Source organism: Taudactylus pleione, unplaced genomic scaffold (assembly GCF_031769625.1).
Source record: "Taudactylus pleione unplaced genomic scaffold, aTauple2 ptg000201l, whole genome shotgun sequence".
In the NCBI taxonomy this organism is placed as follows: domain Eukaryota; kingdom Metazoa; phylum Chordata; class Amphibia; order Anura; family Myobatrachidae; genus Taudactylus; species Taudactylus pleione.
This window is the reverse complement of record NW_028284603.1, coordinates 27,366,159-27,383,968: the sequence shown is the minus strand read 5'-3', so window position 1 is coordinate 27,383,968 and position 17,810 is coordinate 27,366,159. Positions and strand designations below refer to the sequence as shown.

General features: G+C 47.4%; 1 protein-coding gene and 1 non-coding gene across 6 annotated transcripts in view; both read right to left on the bottom strand.

Moving 5' to 3' along the window:
* Positions 1–17,810, bottom strand: part of UBR2 (ubiquitin protein ligase E3 component n-recognin 2) — a 157,385-nt gene that overhangs the window by 35,864 nt on the left and 103,711 nt on the right. For all 5 annotated transcript variants that reach the window (XM_088477299.1, XM_088477297.1, XM_088477298.1 and 2 more), the window contains 5 exons: positions 10,538–10,631; positions 6,665–6,826; positions 4,439–4,539; positions 4,297–4,360; positions 3,935–4,083 (listed from right to left, as the gene is read on the bottom strand). In XM_088477299.1, the coding sequence (XP_088333425.1) occupies positions 3,935–4,083; positions 4,297–4,360; positions 4,439–4,539; positions 6,665–6,826; positions 10,538–10,631 (570 nt within the window). The remainder of the gene's footprint in view (positions 1–3,934; positions 4,084–4,296; positions 4,361–4,438; positions 4,540–6,664; positions 6,827–10,537; positions 10,632–17,810) is intronic.
* Positions 15,424–15,588, bottom strand: LOC148518260 (U1 spliceosomal RNA). The gene has a single exon (XR_015879090.1). It is a non-coding gene; the product is annotated as a U1 spliceosomal RNA (small nuclear RNA).

Genomic DNA, 17,810 nt, shown 5'->3' with positions numbered 1-17,810 from the left:
AGGCGACCTTCTCTGGAGTCAGGAAGATCCTTTGCTGACGCGAATCCAGCAGGGCTCCCAAATGAACCATCCGCTGAGATGGAATCAGGGAGGACTTTTTCCAATTTATCAACCACCCGTGTGCTTGCAGGCAAGCGATCGTCAGGTGGAGATGTTGAAGCAGTACCTCCGGGGAGCTCGCCAGCAACAGGAGGTCGTCCAGATACGTCAGCAGCCGTACATTCTGGTTCCGAAGATGTGCGGCCATGACCGCCATAATCTTCGTGAACACCCTCGGTGCCGTGGAGAGACCAAAGGGTAGCGCCCGGAACTGATAGTGGTGTTGAAGGATAGCGAACCTCAGATACCGCTGGTGTGAAGATGCTATCGGAACATGGAGGTAGGTGTCCTGGATGTCCAGGGACACCATGTAATCCCCCGGTTCCATCGCCAGAATGATGGAACGTAACGTTTCCATCCTGAACTTGGGAACTCTGAGGAATCTGTTCAGAGACTTCAAGTTGAGGATAGGGCGATGAGAACCATTGGGTTTCTGCACCAGAAACAGAGACGAATAATACCCCGTCCCTCGTTGTGATAGAGGAACGGGAACAATGACCCCTGCTTTCAGCAAGGACTCTATAGCCTCCTGAACCTGTAACGCCTTGGTCTTGTCCTGAGAAGGACTTGTGCAGAAAAACTGGTGGGGTGGTCTGTGCCGAAAAGACAGGGCGTACCCCTGGGAGACCACTTCTCGAACCCAGGCATCCGTGGTGGTATTGTGCCAGCACTGGGCAAATAGAAGAAGTCGGCCTCCCACTCTGAGGTCCCCCAGAGGGAGGCCCGTCCCATCAGGCCGCAGGTTTATCTTCCTGCTTGGAAGAAGGGCGCCGAGCACTCCAGGCTTGCTTCTTGGGTTTAGAGGCAGTCTTACTCGCAGACTGTCTCGGGAAGGACTGACCTTTCGCCTTACCCTGAACCCGAAAGGAACGAAAAGCCGAACTCCGAACCTTAGCAGGCAGTGCCGCCGAAGGGAGGAAGGCCGACTTGGATTTAGCCAGGGTGTCCACTATTTTGTCCAAGTCCGGACCAAATAGTAATTCACCATTGAAAGGTAAGGCCTCCAGACCCTTCTTTGAATCAGAGTCCGCTCTCCAGGACCGCAACCACAAGGATCGGCGGCCAGACACCGCTGCAGCCGATACCCGCGAGGTCAGCAGACTAGCATCTAAAGAAGCTTCACCAATGTAAGAAGCAGCGTCCCTCATTTGTCCCAACAACGCCCGCTGGACATCCGGAGCGTCGTCCGGGAAGGTATCTTCCAATGCATTGGCCCACCCCTCAATGGCCTTGGCCACCCAGGAGATGGCCATGGACGGTCGGGCCACCGCCCCGGAGAGGGAGTAAATAGACTTTAAGCAAGTCTCAACTTTCCTGTCCGTGGGATCCTTCAGCGAGGATATCGACGGTAATGGTAAGGTGGCGCCCCGAGTTAAACGGGTGACATGGGAATCCACCGCCGGTGGAGTTTCCCATTTTTTACAATGTGCCTCAGGGAAGGGGTAATTAGAAGCCAACCGCTTCTGAGGAAGGAATCTCTTACTGGGCGCCTGCCAAGCTACCGCCATATGATCCGTCAACTGATCCGACAGGGGAAACACCGCAGAAGCCACCTTAGTTTTTTTGAAACTAGGAAACTTCGACTTAGGAACCGGTGCCTCATCCTCTATAAGAAGAATAGCTCGCACCGCCCTAACTAGTGCTCGCACATTAATGGACGACTTGGTATCCATTTCCTGGACCGAGGCGTCCGAGTCAGTGTCATCAGGGACCTCCCCATCATCTGAGGAACCCTCTGAGTCCGATACCTGAGCAGCCCGTGTCATGAGTGGGCGTTTAGAAATCCTAGAAGGCATGTCAGTCTGCAACATTGACTGAAAAGCCGAGGAAGCGGCCGCCAAATTTTGCACGGAGTTGGAGAGCACATCCACCCATGGTGGAGGCGTCGCCATAGGGGCCTGAAAAGGTACCACAGGCTGCTGCGGCACAGGGGAAGCCTGTATATACATAGGCAACCCCGCATAGGGACCTACTGATTGAGACCCAGGAGGACTCCGCAATAACTGCGGGACACCCGGGGAATGGGGGATGGTCGGCTGGGGCACCGCCCTAGTAGAGAGAGCAGTCGGGACCGACAGACGGTCCGCAATAGACACCAGCACTTGAGAAAACATCGCCCACGGTGGTTCCTGCGCCAGAGAAGGTCTGGATGGGCCAGGAGCCACCTGGCATCGACTACACAGGCCATCCTGTGACAAATCCTCCCTATCTACTCCTGCAGAACAGCGTCCGCAGGAGGCCAACACCGGAGCCACTGAGCGCTCAACCTCCTCGTCTGACATGACAGAATATATTATATATCTGGCACCAGGGTAGAAGTAAAACGCACTCACCGGTGTGCTGAACAGCAGCCCACAATATGGCACTGAGTAGCACACAACTGTATGTGACGGACCTCACAAATACGTGATCTATATAAGTGAGGTCAGTAGAAACGCCCCTCCCCCACACACCTGTAGGGCTTGTAGGAGAAGTAAAGGGATAGGTATAAGCTGACAGTAAGCGGAAAATAAGCACAGACAGGCAGCACTAGCAAAAGTCACATACCATGCAGGAAGATATACTCACTGCACCTTTACACTACAATCAACCTGCCCAGATTCAGTGTCTGGGAGGGCTATAGTGCTGTGTACGCTGTCCTTAATCAGGGGAGAGGTACACAGGGGGACCGGTCCGCGTGCTCCCTGAGATCTGCGCTGCCACTGGGAAAATGGCCACTGGAGACCTCAGAGGAGGAGAAGCCGTGTAACTGCAGCTCAGCGACGCCAGACTGCGTGCTGAAAGGCGCGCTGAGCTGAGGGGAGGAGCCGCTGAACAGGGAAGGCTTCCTCCCCTGGCTGGCCATAACCCCAGGGATGCTGGCTTCCCGCTGGCCCCTTTATCCCTGGTGGTCTAGTGGTCCCACGGGTTATGGGGGGGGCCCGCCGCCACTGCCAGCAGCCTCCGGTCTGTCCCCCGGACCGGAGGCTAAAGGACTGCATTTAAGGCATTCCGCGCGCCGCCGCTAGCCAGCGACGCGCGGCTTACCTGAATCCCCGGCGACTCCGGCAGCAGTCCTGGGAGGTAGACAGAGTCCGGCTAGTACGGACTCTGCCCTCCCGCCGCGATCCCCAGATCAGTACTGGCGTCGCGGCGCCAGTCGGGGATCAGAGCGGCAGCATGGGCGTCTGTACAGACAGCCCTTCGCTGCCGTCTGTAGTAAAAAGAGATTAAAAATAAATAAAATCTAACTTAAAATAAAAAGCTTCTGGGGGCTGCTCCTGCAGCCCCCCTGCGCGGTGACCGACTCCGGCCGGGCACCAGCTTACACTGAGGTGCCTGTGGCTCGGGGGCGGGGTATAGAGGAGGACCCAAGTGCATCCTGGGAGCTAAAAGCTTAACTGTGTGGTGCCCATGGATCCTGTTCCAGCTATAACCCCAAGGTCAACCCTGTGGACCCCCTATGGACCCTGAAGTAGAAATCACCAGTTCCCTCACTGGTGTTGCGGCGCCAGCAGGGGTAGACGGAGCAGCAACACGGGCGTCCATCCGGATGTCTAGTGCTTCTTACTCATAGGCAAAAAAAAAAAAAAAAAAAAAAAAAACTTACTCTGTTCATAAGGTGCACTCCTGCGCACCAAACAAATCACTGAATGCCTGTAGCCAGGGGCGTGGTATATATGGAGGAGGAACCCCAGTGCATCCTGGGAGCTAAAGCTTGTAACTGTTTGGTGCCTGGATCACTCCAACCACATACCCAAAGGTAATTCCTGTGAACCCTATGGACCCCGAAGAAGAAACCACAGTTAATCACAGCCTAATCATATCACCCGCAACTTAACAAGTGCACACTTACCAATAGTCTGTATGGTGTATGCACAGCTGCCCCAACACATGATAGGGACTCGGGGGTCCTGCTCGTTAGGATGGACATTAAGTCCGACTTTGTAAGTCGCAGTCCCAAACGTTGTCAGCATCTCTTTAATGCTGTCTGAGTATGGATTTCTAAGAAAAGAGATGAATGACCGGACACAAAGGTTAATTAGAGAATGCTTCAACTCCCCACAAAACAGCAGATGATTCTTGGGAACATCCCCCGTTAACCTAAGTGCCCAGAATTATCCCAACAAACTATTACTGGTTGCCAATCTGACAGATTCAAGCTTTCGCCTCTTGCTGTATGATGTAACAGGGCACATTTATGTTTTAGATACATACTTTGGCTGGAAACTAGGCCGGAAACCTTCAGGAAGATCCACTTGCTTGGGAGAGTCAGATTCATCTGTAACAATGAGATGGCTCATAATTAAAAAAAAATATGTGGTAAAAATATGACATCTACTAACCCCTTTATACTTACCAGTGCTCATCTTCTCTGCTTCCAGCTCTTTCAGCACTCTGATTTGCTGGCCAGTAACACTGATCCATTCAGCCAAGTCTGGTTGATGTGAGAAATCCAACCTGTGAAAAGTAAGCATAGAACACTGTTGGAGAGCTTATCCAGGTTTGCACAATCCCTTCTTTTTAGCCAGCCCCTAACTGAATAAAACCCTTCAGCACACTTACTCCAAAATGTTCTGTACATGGCAGGGATACCGGACTATAGACAGTTAAAACGTCAACAATGTCTAGATAGACTCCAGATGTTAGATAGACAATAGGTCGACACACTAAAGGTCAACATGGAAGGTCGGCAGGTACAAATGGTCGACCGGGTCAGGCACTTACCGGAGAGTAAGGGTTAGGCACTAGAAGGGACGGTTAGGGTTAGGCACTAGAAGTGACGGTTAGGGTCAGGCACCTACCCCGACGGTTAGGGACCAAGAGTAGGGTTAGGGTGAAGATTACAAAATAACACACACAAAAAAAAAAATGTGTCGATTATTTGTGCGTCGGCCTTCTTCCATGTCGACCTTTTGTCCCTGCTGACCTATTTGCTTGTCTAAAGCCGCATACACAATAGACGATTTTTATGAATATGGACGATAACGATATCGTTCAACGATATATCGTTCAGTGTGTATGCAGTGAATGACCAACGATGCGCACTACCGCAAGTCGTTAGCGATGTCTTTTGCCGTCCGTACATGCAGGCCAATCTGACAATATCGTCAAAAATTGCCTGTTCAGAGATGTGGGAGGATGACTTTACTGAAAGACATCTCAGTGTGTACACCCAATATAGTTTGTCCTGCACTACAGAAAGTTCAAGGGAAATCTTTCACCAATATCGTTCATACAACACATCGTCTAGTGTGTATGAGCCTTAACACCTGGCGTCTATCTAGATATTGGTGACCTTTTAACAGTCTATCTTTTATACCATACCCACATGGCAGCTGACTGGAAGAGAGCTGGAGCCAATCCAAACAATATACACACACAATGAACATACCAGTCCTACCACGTTAAATAACTAGTATAAGTTCATTTTTTACAACACTTTCTCCTGTAAAACAGAGTGATGTAAGGACTAAGGGCCTGATTCAGCATGGATCGCAACAGCGTACGCAGAACACTCAAACAGAATAAAAGCCATTGCAGAGTGAGTTACAGGCTGAGAGTGTTTGGGGTGGTGACAGGGGAGTGTATGGAGAAACGCAGGTGTGTGTCTAGGACGTGCAGAAATTACCCACTGAGATGGCATACGCTGCTTGAGTACTCACTGCGTTCAACAAGACTTGCAGTTTCTGCGGCAGGTCAGACCTGCTGTAATTCTGCGTGAGGGGCCGAAGTTACGGATGTTTACGCAGGACTGCAAGGTATTACGGATGTGAGATAGCGGTAGTGGGCGTCTCTATGCTGGCTGTGCGATTGCATTCATTAGAATATTTTTGCAGCAGAGCTCCGTGCAATTATGGCAGGGATGGAGAACCTCAGGCCCTGGGGCCGTATAAGGCCCGGGGAATCATTTGGTCTGGCCTTCAGAGCTTTTTTCTGCTAGCCTCATCTGGCTAGCAGGGTGCCCAGAATGGCAACCTGCAGCCATAATCCAGTGAAGCCAGGAGTGTCCTTAGGACCCTTTTGACAGTACACCGCTGCCCTTACACACGGCCAGCACCGGGCCCGCGAATGAAGTTATATATATCAAAATGGCCCTCGACAGAAAAAAGTTTCCCCACCCCTGGATTATGGAGTTGCGATCACAATAGCGATCCATGCTGAATAAGGCCCTAAATATGCAGGGCCTGACTAAAAGGTACTAAAAAGTGTATATCCCATCTTATTATAAAGAGAATCAAGCAAAATAAACAGGTTACGGAAACTGTAGTCCAAGACTTCTTGTTAAATAATTGTTCTATTAATGTGTGGACAATGCCTATACAAAAAGGGGACAGACATTCTCTGTTATGAATTAATACTCATGAGAACTTTAACACTGCACTAGGAACATATGACACTGGTTGCTAGTGACCTAAAATGCTGAATTCTTATTGGTCCAGCCTATAAAACAGGTGCCTCCATTGTGTTTGAGAAATGTATAAAACAAAGACATAAAATAAAAAAAGTTACTATCCGTATTCTTTGGAAACTATGATCAGACGCAATTAAATAATCACAATAAAAGATCTTTTAAATCTCTAACCTGTGGTACAAGCTCCTTGGCGGAGGAAGCATGGGGATTACCGTGTTGCTTAAACACTCACAGAGTGGGCAGAGGAATTCACCATTTTCCACGTCAAAGCTTGTGTGTACCCGCAATCGCTGCTGTCTGCGCTGCTCCTTCATTTGTACGGCATCAAAATATCTGAAACGCAAACTCTGGTTTTTAATATTGCCAAAGGGGAGGGGAAGGGCAATTTTGTAATAGCCTTTTGCATTACAGAAACACACAAATAACTAGAGTACAATACGATGATTTCTGGTACTTACCATTAAATTCATTTCTCTGAATCCATCTCTGAGTACACTGATAACCTTGAGGTAGAGAAGGCACTGGAGTAGTCACTAATGCTAAACTACAAACTCTAGTTCCTCTCCTCTATAACCCTCCGTCCTAGGTGCTTAGTCTTTAAATGTACTATGAAAAAGGTAGAGAGAGCCTTCAGGGCGCTAGACTCAACAAATAAGGATAAACAACTTAAACAGCCTTATTTTTTTAGGCAAATCCTTGTTCTTCCATGTATAACACATGCATGTCAAAAAAGAAAAACATGTACACAGTGATGTACAATTTTACAATATAATACCCTTTTGGTGAGTCAAAAGGTAATAAAGATTGTCGCAATAGGTACGCTCAGACAAGGCTGTGCACAATCCCTATTTGCAAAGCCAGCGCCTTTGGAACCAAGACCCTGAAACAAAAAAATAAAAGCATGGACAGGTGACCTGGATGTAATCCTACACAACAGTTTGGCTTCCTGCCCAGAAACTCCACACCAATCCAGCAGAACGAGATGCCAGGGTAATGGGCATCATACCCCTAAATCATATGCCTGGTGGATGGAAGCCATAAACCATCTCGTGTCTGTCTTATTTGTTGCTATTTCTATGTGCGGCAGAAACAAGCAGGAGATAATCCGAAAAAATGCAAGGAAGATGATGACTCTATATAGATCTCAGAACATGCACATTTCCACACCACAGAGGCTACAAGTCCTTCTAGAGCAGGGAGCACGATACCTTGGTGTACATGGAAGATGGTCATCACCGTGGCTGGAACTAGGCCTGATGCACAGGACAACTCTACACTCTAAAAAACCAGCCCTGATGAGCAGCAAGATGAACATACAATGATAGGTTCCACTAAACAACCAGTAGGAACCTGGATAGATGAAAAATGGAGAAGCTCCTGCAGAAAAAAACCTGAACTGCAAACCAATTACTTCTGTGAAATATAAATAAGCATGACCGAAACCTGGACCTCTAGAAAGGACAGTCTAGAAAGGACAGTATGAAGCCACAATACGGGTCATCCTGTAAGAGGTGTGCCAAACGAATGGACGAAGTATGAACTTGATTTCTTCACACAAGTGAGCCACACACTGATTCAAGACATCGAAGAGCTTGAACAGCTAGACCCAATCGCTGTCTGAACAACAGGCTCAGATAACCTCCTTAGCCGCAACAGTCATGCTGATAATCCAGCCAAGCTAAGTCTTAGTGGTAAAAAGTGACTGACTGAAAGGGTATTTACCTGGTAGGCAGCTTCCAAGCAGCTCTACTAACTTGCCAAAAATGCCTGCAAAACACTATTTTCCTGCCAATCTAGTGCCTGCAGAAGGACTTAGGCATCCTATTTCAATGCCTTTTGAAGTACTTGAGAGAACACCTGCCGACACTTCCTACCGCATGATTTAGCAAAAAAAAAGTAAACTCCTGACTGACACCATCATTCTATCTTTGGACATTCCGTCATGGTAAGAGCAGATCTCAAGGTGAACGCCGGAAAAGCAGCTCCAACTCTATCAGTGGAAAAAGAGGTTTCTAACACACACCTCCATTCTGCAGCAGGTAGTAAGCGGCTGGGGGGAAGCTAGGTGTCTGTAGGCTGCAGTCACTTCAACTCAGGGACCGGTTTCTAGGGGTAGCGAGGACACAGCGCTGGTAGCCATAGATGGGTGCTGACGTCCTGGCAAAAAAGGGGCGGCATTAAGGGATGATGTGGCCGGAACTAAAACCTGAGCTAATGGCTGCTGCTTCCTATCCACACCACACACAAAAATCAGCATGAAATCATTGCACTGCATATATGAAGGTCTATATGTATTACTTGCTATAGGTTGCAGGCGTTGCTGCAGAAGGAATATCCCTCTGCAGCCCCGTATTGTGGGATAGTACCAATTATGCAAATGTGTCCATGAGTATGCTACAGGGTATATTATTCTACTACCTTACAGAGTGTTCACATTTTCCAGCTGCCATGTTTCTGTAATAAGTGTGTGAGAGTCTATAATAATTTATAGTGTTTATTTAAAACATACTGTAAGATTCATCAGTATTTATGAGAAAAAGCCATTTTCCTTTACACAAATATCATGAGATTGAGCCAGCATTATAATGAACGAGCAGTTACAAGACAACAGCAGCTGAATGATCCCAGATAGGATACTAAGTCTGGACACTTTGAAAAAAAAAACAAGCTGAAGATGCATTGACACATCCTATGTACTTGTTAAACCAATCAAGTATTCTTTTCTGTCAAACCATTTTTGGCAAATGTTTGTGACAGCAGTTTTCTGAACTTATAAAAGACGGCTCAAAGGGGATGTACCTCTGAGAGCTAAGTGGAATTCATCACAAGTGTGTTGAGTTTCCTTATCATACCATGATCCAGGGGTAGGAAGCCTCGTCACCCCAACAAGTGACACCACAGGTCAGAGGTGATTGGGCTGCTGTGACAGGGGTGTTATGACGGACGTACGGTGACTTGAAATGAGTACAGGAGAGAAAGTATTTTACGATGCTTGAAGAGGGAGATGTAGTTTGGAGTGGGTAATGGAAGAATAAGCAGAAGAGTGTTTCGACTGTAATAATACACCATGCAGAAACATTGAAGCCCAGAAATGCTAAGCGAGACAGGGGAGAGGAGGGTAATGCGGGCCATATATTTGACGGGCAATTCCTGAAACTGATCTGCCGACCGACAGACTCCGATGACTGGCGATTTCTCTGGGGATCGGGGAATACAATATTCGACGACTCTGATCATTTTTGGTTCGGAATCAGCAATTCAAGGTTGTCCAACATGTTGGATTTTCGCAAACCCTCGACCCAGTCATTTGCAGAACAGGGAATTGCCTCAATAGATTGCAGATGTTTGGGCCCCATTAGAGAGAGATGGGGGAAGGGGTAAATAGTTGGGATATAGAGAGACAAGGGACAAGAGGGGGATGAGGCATTGCGAGAGACCAGGGGAGGACACGGGATATGACGGGAAGAGAGAGATGGGGAAAATGGGTAGTAAGATGGGGAAAATGGCTAACAACCCACCGAATTATGGTTAAAAAATACCGGTAATTAAACTAAACAGGCTGCTTGGGATACCAAAGAGAAAACGGACAAGCACAATAACATAAAATCTGAGCACCTAAGATTGTGGGGTATAGAGGGGGGTTGCTAGAGTACAAACTAGTTTGTAGTTTATCTTTAGTACCTTACTCCAGCACACACATGGTTAGCAGTGTCCCCGAGATAGAATGAAAGAGAAAGCAATAATAATATAAATATGCTGACAAAAAAATGTCTTCTTTTCAGAATTATTAACACCATTCCAAATCACGTCAGACGTGTGGTTTTTTTATAGTAGTTTTCATAACTGAATATACATAACCTGACTACACTGTTAATCTGGATCTATCAACATCTCATTAGATTATGGTACATCGGTGTCCTTAAAACATAACTGGCTTTTCGAACTTAAATATGCTTTTATAGTGATCTCCTTGCTTTGTAATGCAGTATAAAACTGATGCACAGTCACTAGAATTCCTCTGAAGGCCTAGAATCCAGCCATTACCTTTGCCAGCAGTGAGCGTGCATTATGTGTCCACAGCTTCCCGTGTGCGTCCCACAAGACAAATCCGGATGCATGAACAGCGGGTCATAGTTCTCTGCATAAAGGATTCAGTTACTTACTAGCAGAAATATATTGTACAAAGATGGCATCCTAATATTCTATAGTACATGATTACAGTTATTTATAAAAGGGGTTCTCAACCCTGATCCTCAAGTACCACCAACAGATCATGTTTTGAGGATTTCTTTAATCATACACAGGTGGTAATCTATTTTGCTGCGTCAGTAATTATCCCTACTGTTTCCACAGACAGAAATCCACGAAACATGACCTGTTAGTGGTACTTAATGATTGTGAGCTCCTGATTTAGAACAATAATTATGTTAAGAATAAAATGAAACTAATAAACTAGACTAGGCAGGGGCGGATTTACAGCTAGGCAACCTAAGCGGCTGCCTAGGGCCCGGCGGGTCCCCCTGAAATCCGACCCTGGAGGAGAGCCTGCTGCACTGCAACCAGCCGGGGAGAGGACGCACACCACACTCTGGCTGCTACAGTAGAAGTCTGAGGCACGTGAGTGGAAGAGTCACTCACCGCGACCTTCTACTAAGTAGAGTATGCAGCAGCACAGCCATGTTGAAGGAGGCAAAGGAGGAGGAGATGGAGCTACAGGCTACTGTGCTGTGAGAGGAGAGGGGGACTTTGCTGTATGGGGGTCTATGCTGTGATGGGGTCTGTGCTGCAAAGGGAGAGGGTCCGTGCTGCAAAGAGAGGGGGGTCCGTGCTGCAAAGAGAGGGGGGTCCGTGCTGCAAAGAGAGGGGGGTCCGTGCTGCAAAGAGAGGGGGGACTGTGCTGCAAAGAGAGGGGGGTCTGTGCTGCAAAGAGAGGGGGGACTGTGCTGCAAAGAGAGGGGGGACTGTGCTGCAAAGAGAGGGGGGACTGTGCTGTAAAGAGAGGGGGGCTGTGCTGTAAAGAGAGGGGGGACTGTGCTGTAAAGAGAGGGGGGTCTGTTCTGTGCTAAGAGGGGTAAGGAGGTCTATGCTGTAATGGGGGGGGTCTGTGCTGTGAAGGGGGTCTGTGCTGTGAGGGAAGAGGGGTACTGTGCTGTGAGGAGGCAGTGAAGTGGGCAGTATGTGGAGCTGTGAGGAGGCAGTAACTGGGTCAGTGTGTGTGTGCTGGGGGGGCAGTAACTGGGTCAGCGTGGGTGCTATGGGGGGCAATAAGTGAGCTGGGATAAAGGTCAGTGTGCTGAGTGAGTGCTGTGAGAGGCCAGTGAGTCGGTGTGATACAGAATAGAGTGGCAGTGAGAGCTATAGAGGGGGCAATAAGCAGGGCAAACTTTGAAAAAAACAGGATTTTCGTACTTACCGATAAATCCCTTTCTTCGATTCCACAGGGGACACTGGAGTTCAAGACAGTGGGGTATAGACGGTGGTAGAGTAGAGCCTGGCACTTTAAATTCAGAAGTGTGACTGGCTCCTCCCCCTCTATGCCCCATCAGCCCCAGTTTAAGAACTGAGCCCGAGAGGAGACGGAGGACCATAGGAAAACGAGGAGAAGGAGAGGGGACCACAGAACGGAACAAGACCGAATGAGGGAGAACAGAGGAACCAACTGCAGGGAACACATGCAGTCACACAACCTTATAAGAAACCAAACAAAATGGCAGGTACGCAGCGCTGGGCGGGCGTCCAGTGTCCCCTGTGGAATCGGAGAAAGGGATTTATCGGTAAGTACCAAAATCCTGTTTTCTCCTTCATCCACTAGGGGACACTGGAGTTCAAGACAGTGGGGACGTCCCAAAGCCAACCTCCCGGGTGGGAAGCGCGGAGAACTTGCCGAACCCTTGGCAAAACCGAAAACCGGGATCACCAAGAACCATAGGCCTAATGGAAAGGCAAGAGCTGAAGAGCAAGTGTTGTAGAGCAGAGGAGACAATCAAGGCTCCCTGCTAAACAGCCATAGAAATTCCACACCTTACAGCGTAAATGGAATGGAATACTGCTAGCAAGAGAACAACCGCAGATGAAAACAGCTGAACACCGTAAGCTCAGCCGAAACAGACCAAGCACGAACCAGAGTTGAACATGAGAAGCTGTATAATTTGGAGACAGCAGAATCCCAGCACTGCTGGACATAACTCATATAGTTATACATATAACAATACCAATCTACAGATACAGAGTTGATCCTGTCCACAGACTCCTAACAAGAGTATACAGGGAGCAAAAGACAAGACCGAACAGTCGCCCTGGACCATTCTTGAGGTCCAACTACTACAAGGTTGGCAACCAGAGTGAAACCATAGAAGTCTCCAATAAGGATAGAGATCCCAACGACATGAGGCAGAGGCAGCTCTGAAAGAATCGAGACCACAATTCCTTTCAGAGCGTCAGACAGCAGTACAATCAACTCAGAAAGAGGGAAAAACAGCAACTGAAACCTTGCAGCTGGAAATCCCCATACCAGACCACTGGCAGAATGTCTGGCAGCCCATCAGTTGTCTGCCTATTGAGTGGTTACTACTGCCTGGGGCGGGTCTCGAATTAGTGTATGGGGCATCCCAAGTGGAGACCTTACAGCACAAGCCACTGTGCCGACCTGAAAAGAAACCCACAGCAACAAACTCCAAACAACATCCAACATGATGGAAGTGCGTAGGCAGTATCAACTGCTGTCCTGAACATAGTATAAAAACAACCCAGTTACCCTAGCAGTTAAAGAGCACGGATGCAACAGTCACCCAGTGAGAGCTACCAATATAGGGAAGCAACCATACAGCAAGGCTACAGAACTAGGACAACCATAGAGGTACCCATCAAGTACCTGTCAGTGTGATGGAAATATTCACAGTACTGAACAGGAAAACAACCAGGCCCCCTGCGTGGAACATAATGACTGCCACACTTTAATGTAAAGATGTGCATTAGCCCACAGATGCGCTACAGTCCATTATAACCCCAACAGAAGAATAAAGTGACATTCTCAATGTTGGAACTATGCACGCCAGGAAAGCTCTAAAGTGTAGAGCCTGCTGCTAAAAAGAGCGGATTACGAAGTCTGCAGCTAGGATGCAGAAGGGAGAATAACGGCTATGTCGTGTCAGGTTGCATGAAATCGGAGCATCTTCCGAGGCAATAGTGGGGTACCGCTTACCTGTGAGCAATCAGAAGCCCTCTAGAAACTATGTAGAATGTCACGGACCTTCTCCATCTCACAGCAACCCATCACATCGGGAATAGAGAGTAGCTTCAGTGGGCTAAAAAACAATGCTCCATAGCACAGTCTTCAGTCTGGCGATGTTGCCGTAGGAGAGACTGTAGAAAACTAGCAAAATGTTAGTGGTAACAAGAAGGTCGTACTACAGGACTCTATACCTGAGCTTGTTCCATTAGGGATGTGTATCCTTATAGAGATTATACATATACCCCAAGCACGGTCTGCTAGAGTAAGTATTAGTACATTAACACTTATAATTGTTAAGTGCGTATTAGTCAAGAGGCGGGATAGTGAAAGAATTAAATAAGACCCTGTACTGGTCAAGATACACATAGAAATATTACATATTTGATGATGGATCCCCCCCAGTGACCCTTGACAATCATAGTGTTCAAAATGAGGGATTAAACTTGAACCGCAGGGCCCATGATTTACTGGATACCCACCAATCTAATCAAGCCAGGCCTGACCCTGCCTATTTGGTGGGTGGCCCTAGACCTTCAGGCACAGGAGCAGAAGTGTGATCTGTTGTCATTTAACCAAGTATGCCTTGAGGATGGAATAGAATCTGGATTTTTATGTACTGATAGGAATGTACCCAGGGGCCACTTTATAGCCTCATTTTATTGAGATATGCGACTAGACAATAATATGGAGTACAGGAACCTATACAGAGAAACGTACCTGTACATAGACATAGAATGCAATAATTATCCCAAGTAAGAAGGGATATATCTGTAAAGAAAACCCCAGTTAGGTCTAAAAAAACAGGTGTTTCCCAATTATTAGGAAGTAGTCATACGAGGAACATGAATATATCGGTATACATACACACGTACACTTAGACAAATAGTTGCATGAGAAGTCAACATAGTAAGTATACTTGTATACTCCTGCACCAGGAGATCATTATGCTCTATATAATATATAAATATATACATAGTAGGAACCACAAATAGCGGCACTCCGAGACTTAAATAGTGATCAAAAAGGTATATCTAAACTATGTTGAAACAAACAGGCCGACGTTTCAGGGGATACGTGCCCCTTTGTCAAAGCGAGTATATATACATACACATACATTGTAATAATAATAACTCCCCCGAAAAGGGGGCGCCGTAGATATAAACTGACAGGAACAAAACTGTAACCCCAGAAGGGTGGAAGTGCCTATCTTATATACATGTGTGGACTACCAGAAGGCTCCCCGACAAGTATATGGTCCATATTAGAAGCCATGCCTTTAGGGAATTGTGATTATCACAATGTAAACTGCAGAACATGACTCTAGTCTATAGAGCCAATATAATATATTATAGCCTACAGCTTCTGGTAATCCCAGGCGGCTTCCCATCTGTGGAATTAGAGGTAACCTAATGATTGCGGAAGCATAGGCATACCCACACATATAACAAATACATTCATACATAGTATGTGTAAATCGAAGTTGTTGTACCAACCCACCGCAGCAGGAGAGTCCAGCCTCCAATTGCAGTATCTTACTTTTTAAAATATGCTAGGTATCAGATCTAAAACTGATAAGAACAAATCCTACCCTTGCCTTTATGGCAAGGATAAGAAGCGATACTATATATATATATATATATATATATATATATAGTATACATGTACCCTCATACAAGGTCACAGGTAACGATAATTTATCCAGGAAAAAGCGTGAACGCAGTCCCCCACTTCCACAAATTATGCAGTCGAGATTTCCGCATTTTGAGAAATCATCGGGGGTCAGCACACCCAGAGTGCAATGGATGCGCCTCGCCCTGGGAGAACCACCTTTGTGATCATGGTATCTCCCCGGCCAGGTAAGTATGAACTGTGGCTTACCTCCACGCAGGGAGACTGCTGATGTGCCGTGTGTCCATCCTCTGTAGGCCTGATATTTTAGCAGCGTGCTGTCCCAGACTGGTATAGATCCTGGGAGCCTTCTGCCCTTGCCTTATCAGGTGAGCCATTTGAGCTCCAGTTGAACCCACCTTTTCAAAGTGGGGATCAAAAGGACGACCTCAGTGCAATGAAGTATACTGCATTAACAGGCATATTTGTCATGCGGAGGGCAAAGTGACATGGACACAGCCTCTGTATTAGGCTGCGGCATGTTCCTCCCTGAGCTACTGTCAGGGGCCCGGACACTCACTCTATAATAGTGGCGGTGGGTCCCATGATATGTAGAGGTACTGCTTCAATAACATCTGACATTAGTGAGTACTGATTAATTTCTTAATCAAACAGACTCCAGCAGACATCTTGAGATAGACAATTGTAAAATAGTCGCAACTATCTCTACACAGTGACATCACAATGACGTAGGGCAGCAGTTAGGATAGTTGTGGGGTCGACAGTTTTGAAGTGCTCTCCCCTACAGAATAGAAGTACATTAGTGCTAGATAAAGTACTAACAAGTTCATTGCTGGAATCTGACCACCATATAGGAACTACAGAGATGAGCCAAGTTCTATATGGACCATGCCGCTGCGTGACTGAGTAAGCAGGAAGACTTGTAATCAGCTCAGTATGCCTCAGCATTTTACTATCATAGAGACCAAACTAGGTTCTATCTAGATTCTACAGCTATGCACAGGGGAGACTATACACATAGGTCCTCTTCATCTATATATTTATTAACAGTTCTTATATATCGCAGCGTATTCCGCCACGCTTTATAATTGGAAACATCAATAGAACAAAACTGGTTTTAACAGACAGTATATATAAGCAGGAAAGCCCCGTATATATACACATATATACTCATACATACACTTAACTCATGTAGGCATGTATACAAAGCAACCCATATTAAATGATGTCATAGGTAGACAAAGGTGCTTGGAACTAACTCCAGCAGCGGTACAGTGAGTGCAGCGTCTTCAGTCTTCAGGCACCAACTTCTACGCCTCTCCCTGCACTGCAAGCAGCTGCCTCTGCAAAGTTACAGACTGTCTGTGCTCTGTACAGTGACAGCCTCTGCATATGCCTGCGCTGTAGTGCGCGCCAACTGAGAGGCTAGAAAAAAAATATGCGGCGCCTGCTCCCCGGGAGCAGTAATGGCTGCCGGACCTAAGCCACGCCCCCTCACTGCCGGGAGTAGAGCCCCGTCGCTAACTGCATCCGGTCTTAACCGGCAATAAACTAACCCCTGCTGCTCACCACTATGGCATAGAGCAGAGGGAGGAGGAGATCACATCGTCTCTCACTTACATGAGAGTAGCAGTCAAACACAGCGCTGTCAGACTCTTAAGTGAGCCAGCGCTAACTCAGCAGTGCAGGGATGTTAAGAGCGTGCGCCAGCAGCTCGTAGCAGGGCAGTGCACAGCGAACCTATGTAATTACAGACTGTCTGAACAGTCTCTCTTGTGGGTATCCAGCTATATGCGCGGTAGCTCCGCCCCTTGTAATAACGCTAGCGGCGTTATAACAGGAATCCAGGACTGTATGAGCCTGGGAGGGGGCGGAGGGGCCGCAGAGCTAACTCAGTCCCCCGCTAGTCAGGGGAACAGAGCTATACTTACCAGCTGCTGGCATCAGGGCTGCGGCTAGGCATATGGAAGCACGGACACAGCTTCTATATTAAGCTGTGGCGTGTCCCTCCCTGAGCTACTGCCAGGGTGCCTGGGACCCGGACACGCACTCTTTATTAGTGGTGGCGGGTCTCCTGATGCCTCCATGTAGCAGGCTGACAGACGCAGCACTCTGTCAGCCTGTCCTCAATGCTTGTTGAAGCTATGAAAATAAATAAAGTTAAAATAAAAGTAAAAATACTAAGTGTGGGCTGGAGCTCAGCCCTATGTGACCGGCTCTTCTCGGGCACATTTCTAAAACTGGGGCTGATGGGGCATAGAGGGGGAGGAGCCAGTCACACTTCTGAATTTAAAGTGCCAGGCTCTACTCTACCACCGTCTATACCCCACTGTCTTGAACTCCAGTGTCCCCTAGTGGATGAAGGAGAAAAACGTAGCTATAATCAAGTGTATTATACATACATAGCTGACGTTTTAAGGCCGCGGCGGACCTTTTCTACAGGAGCATAAATCCGGC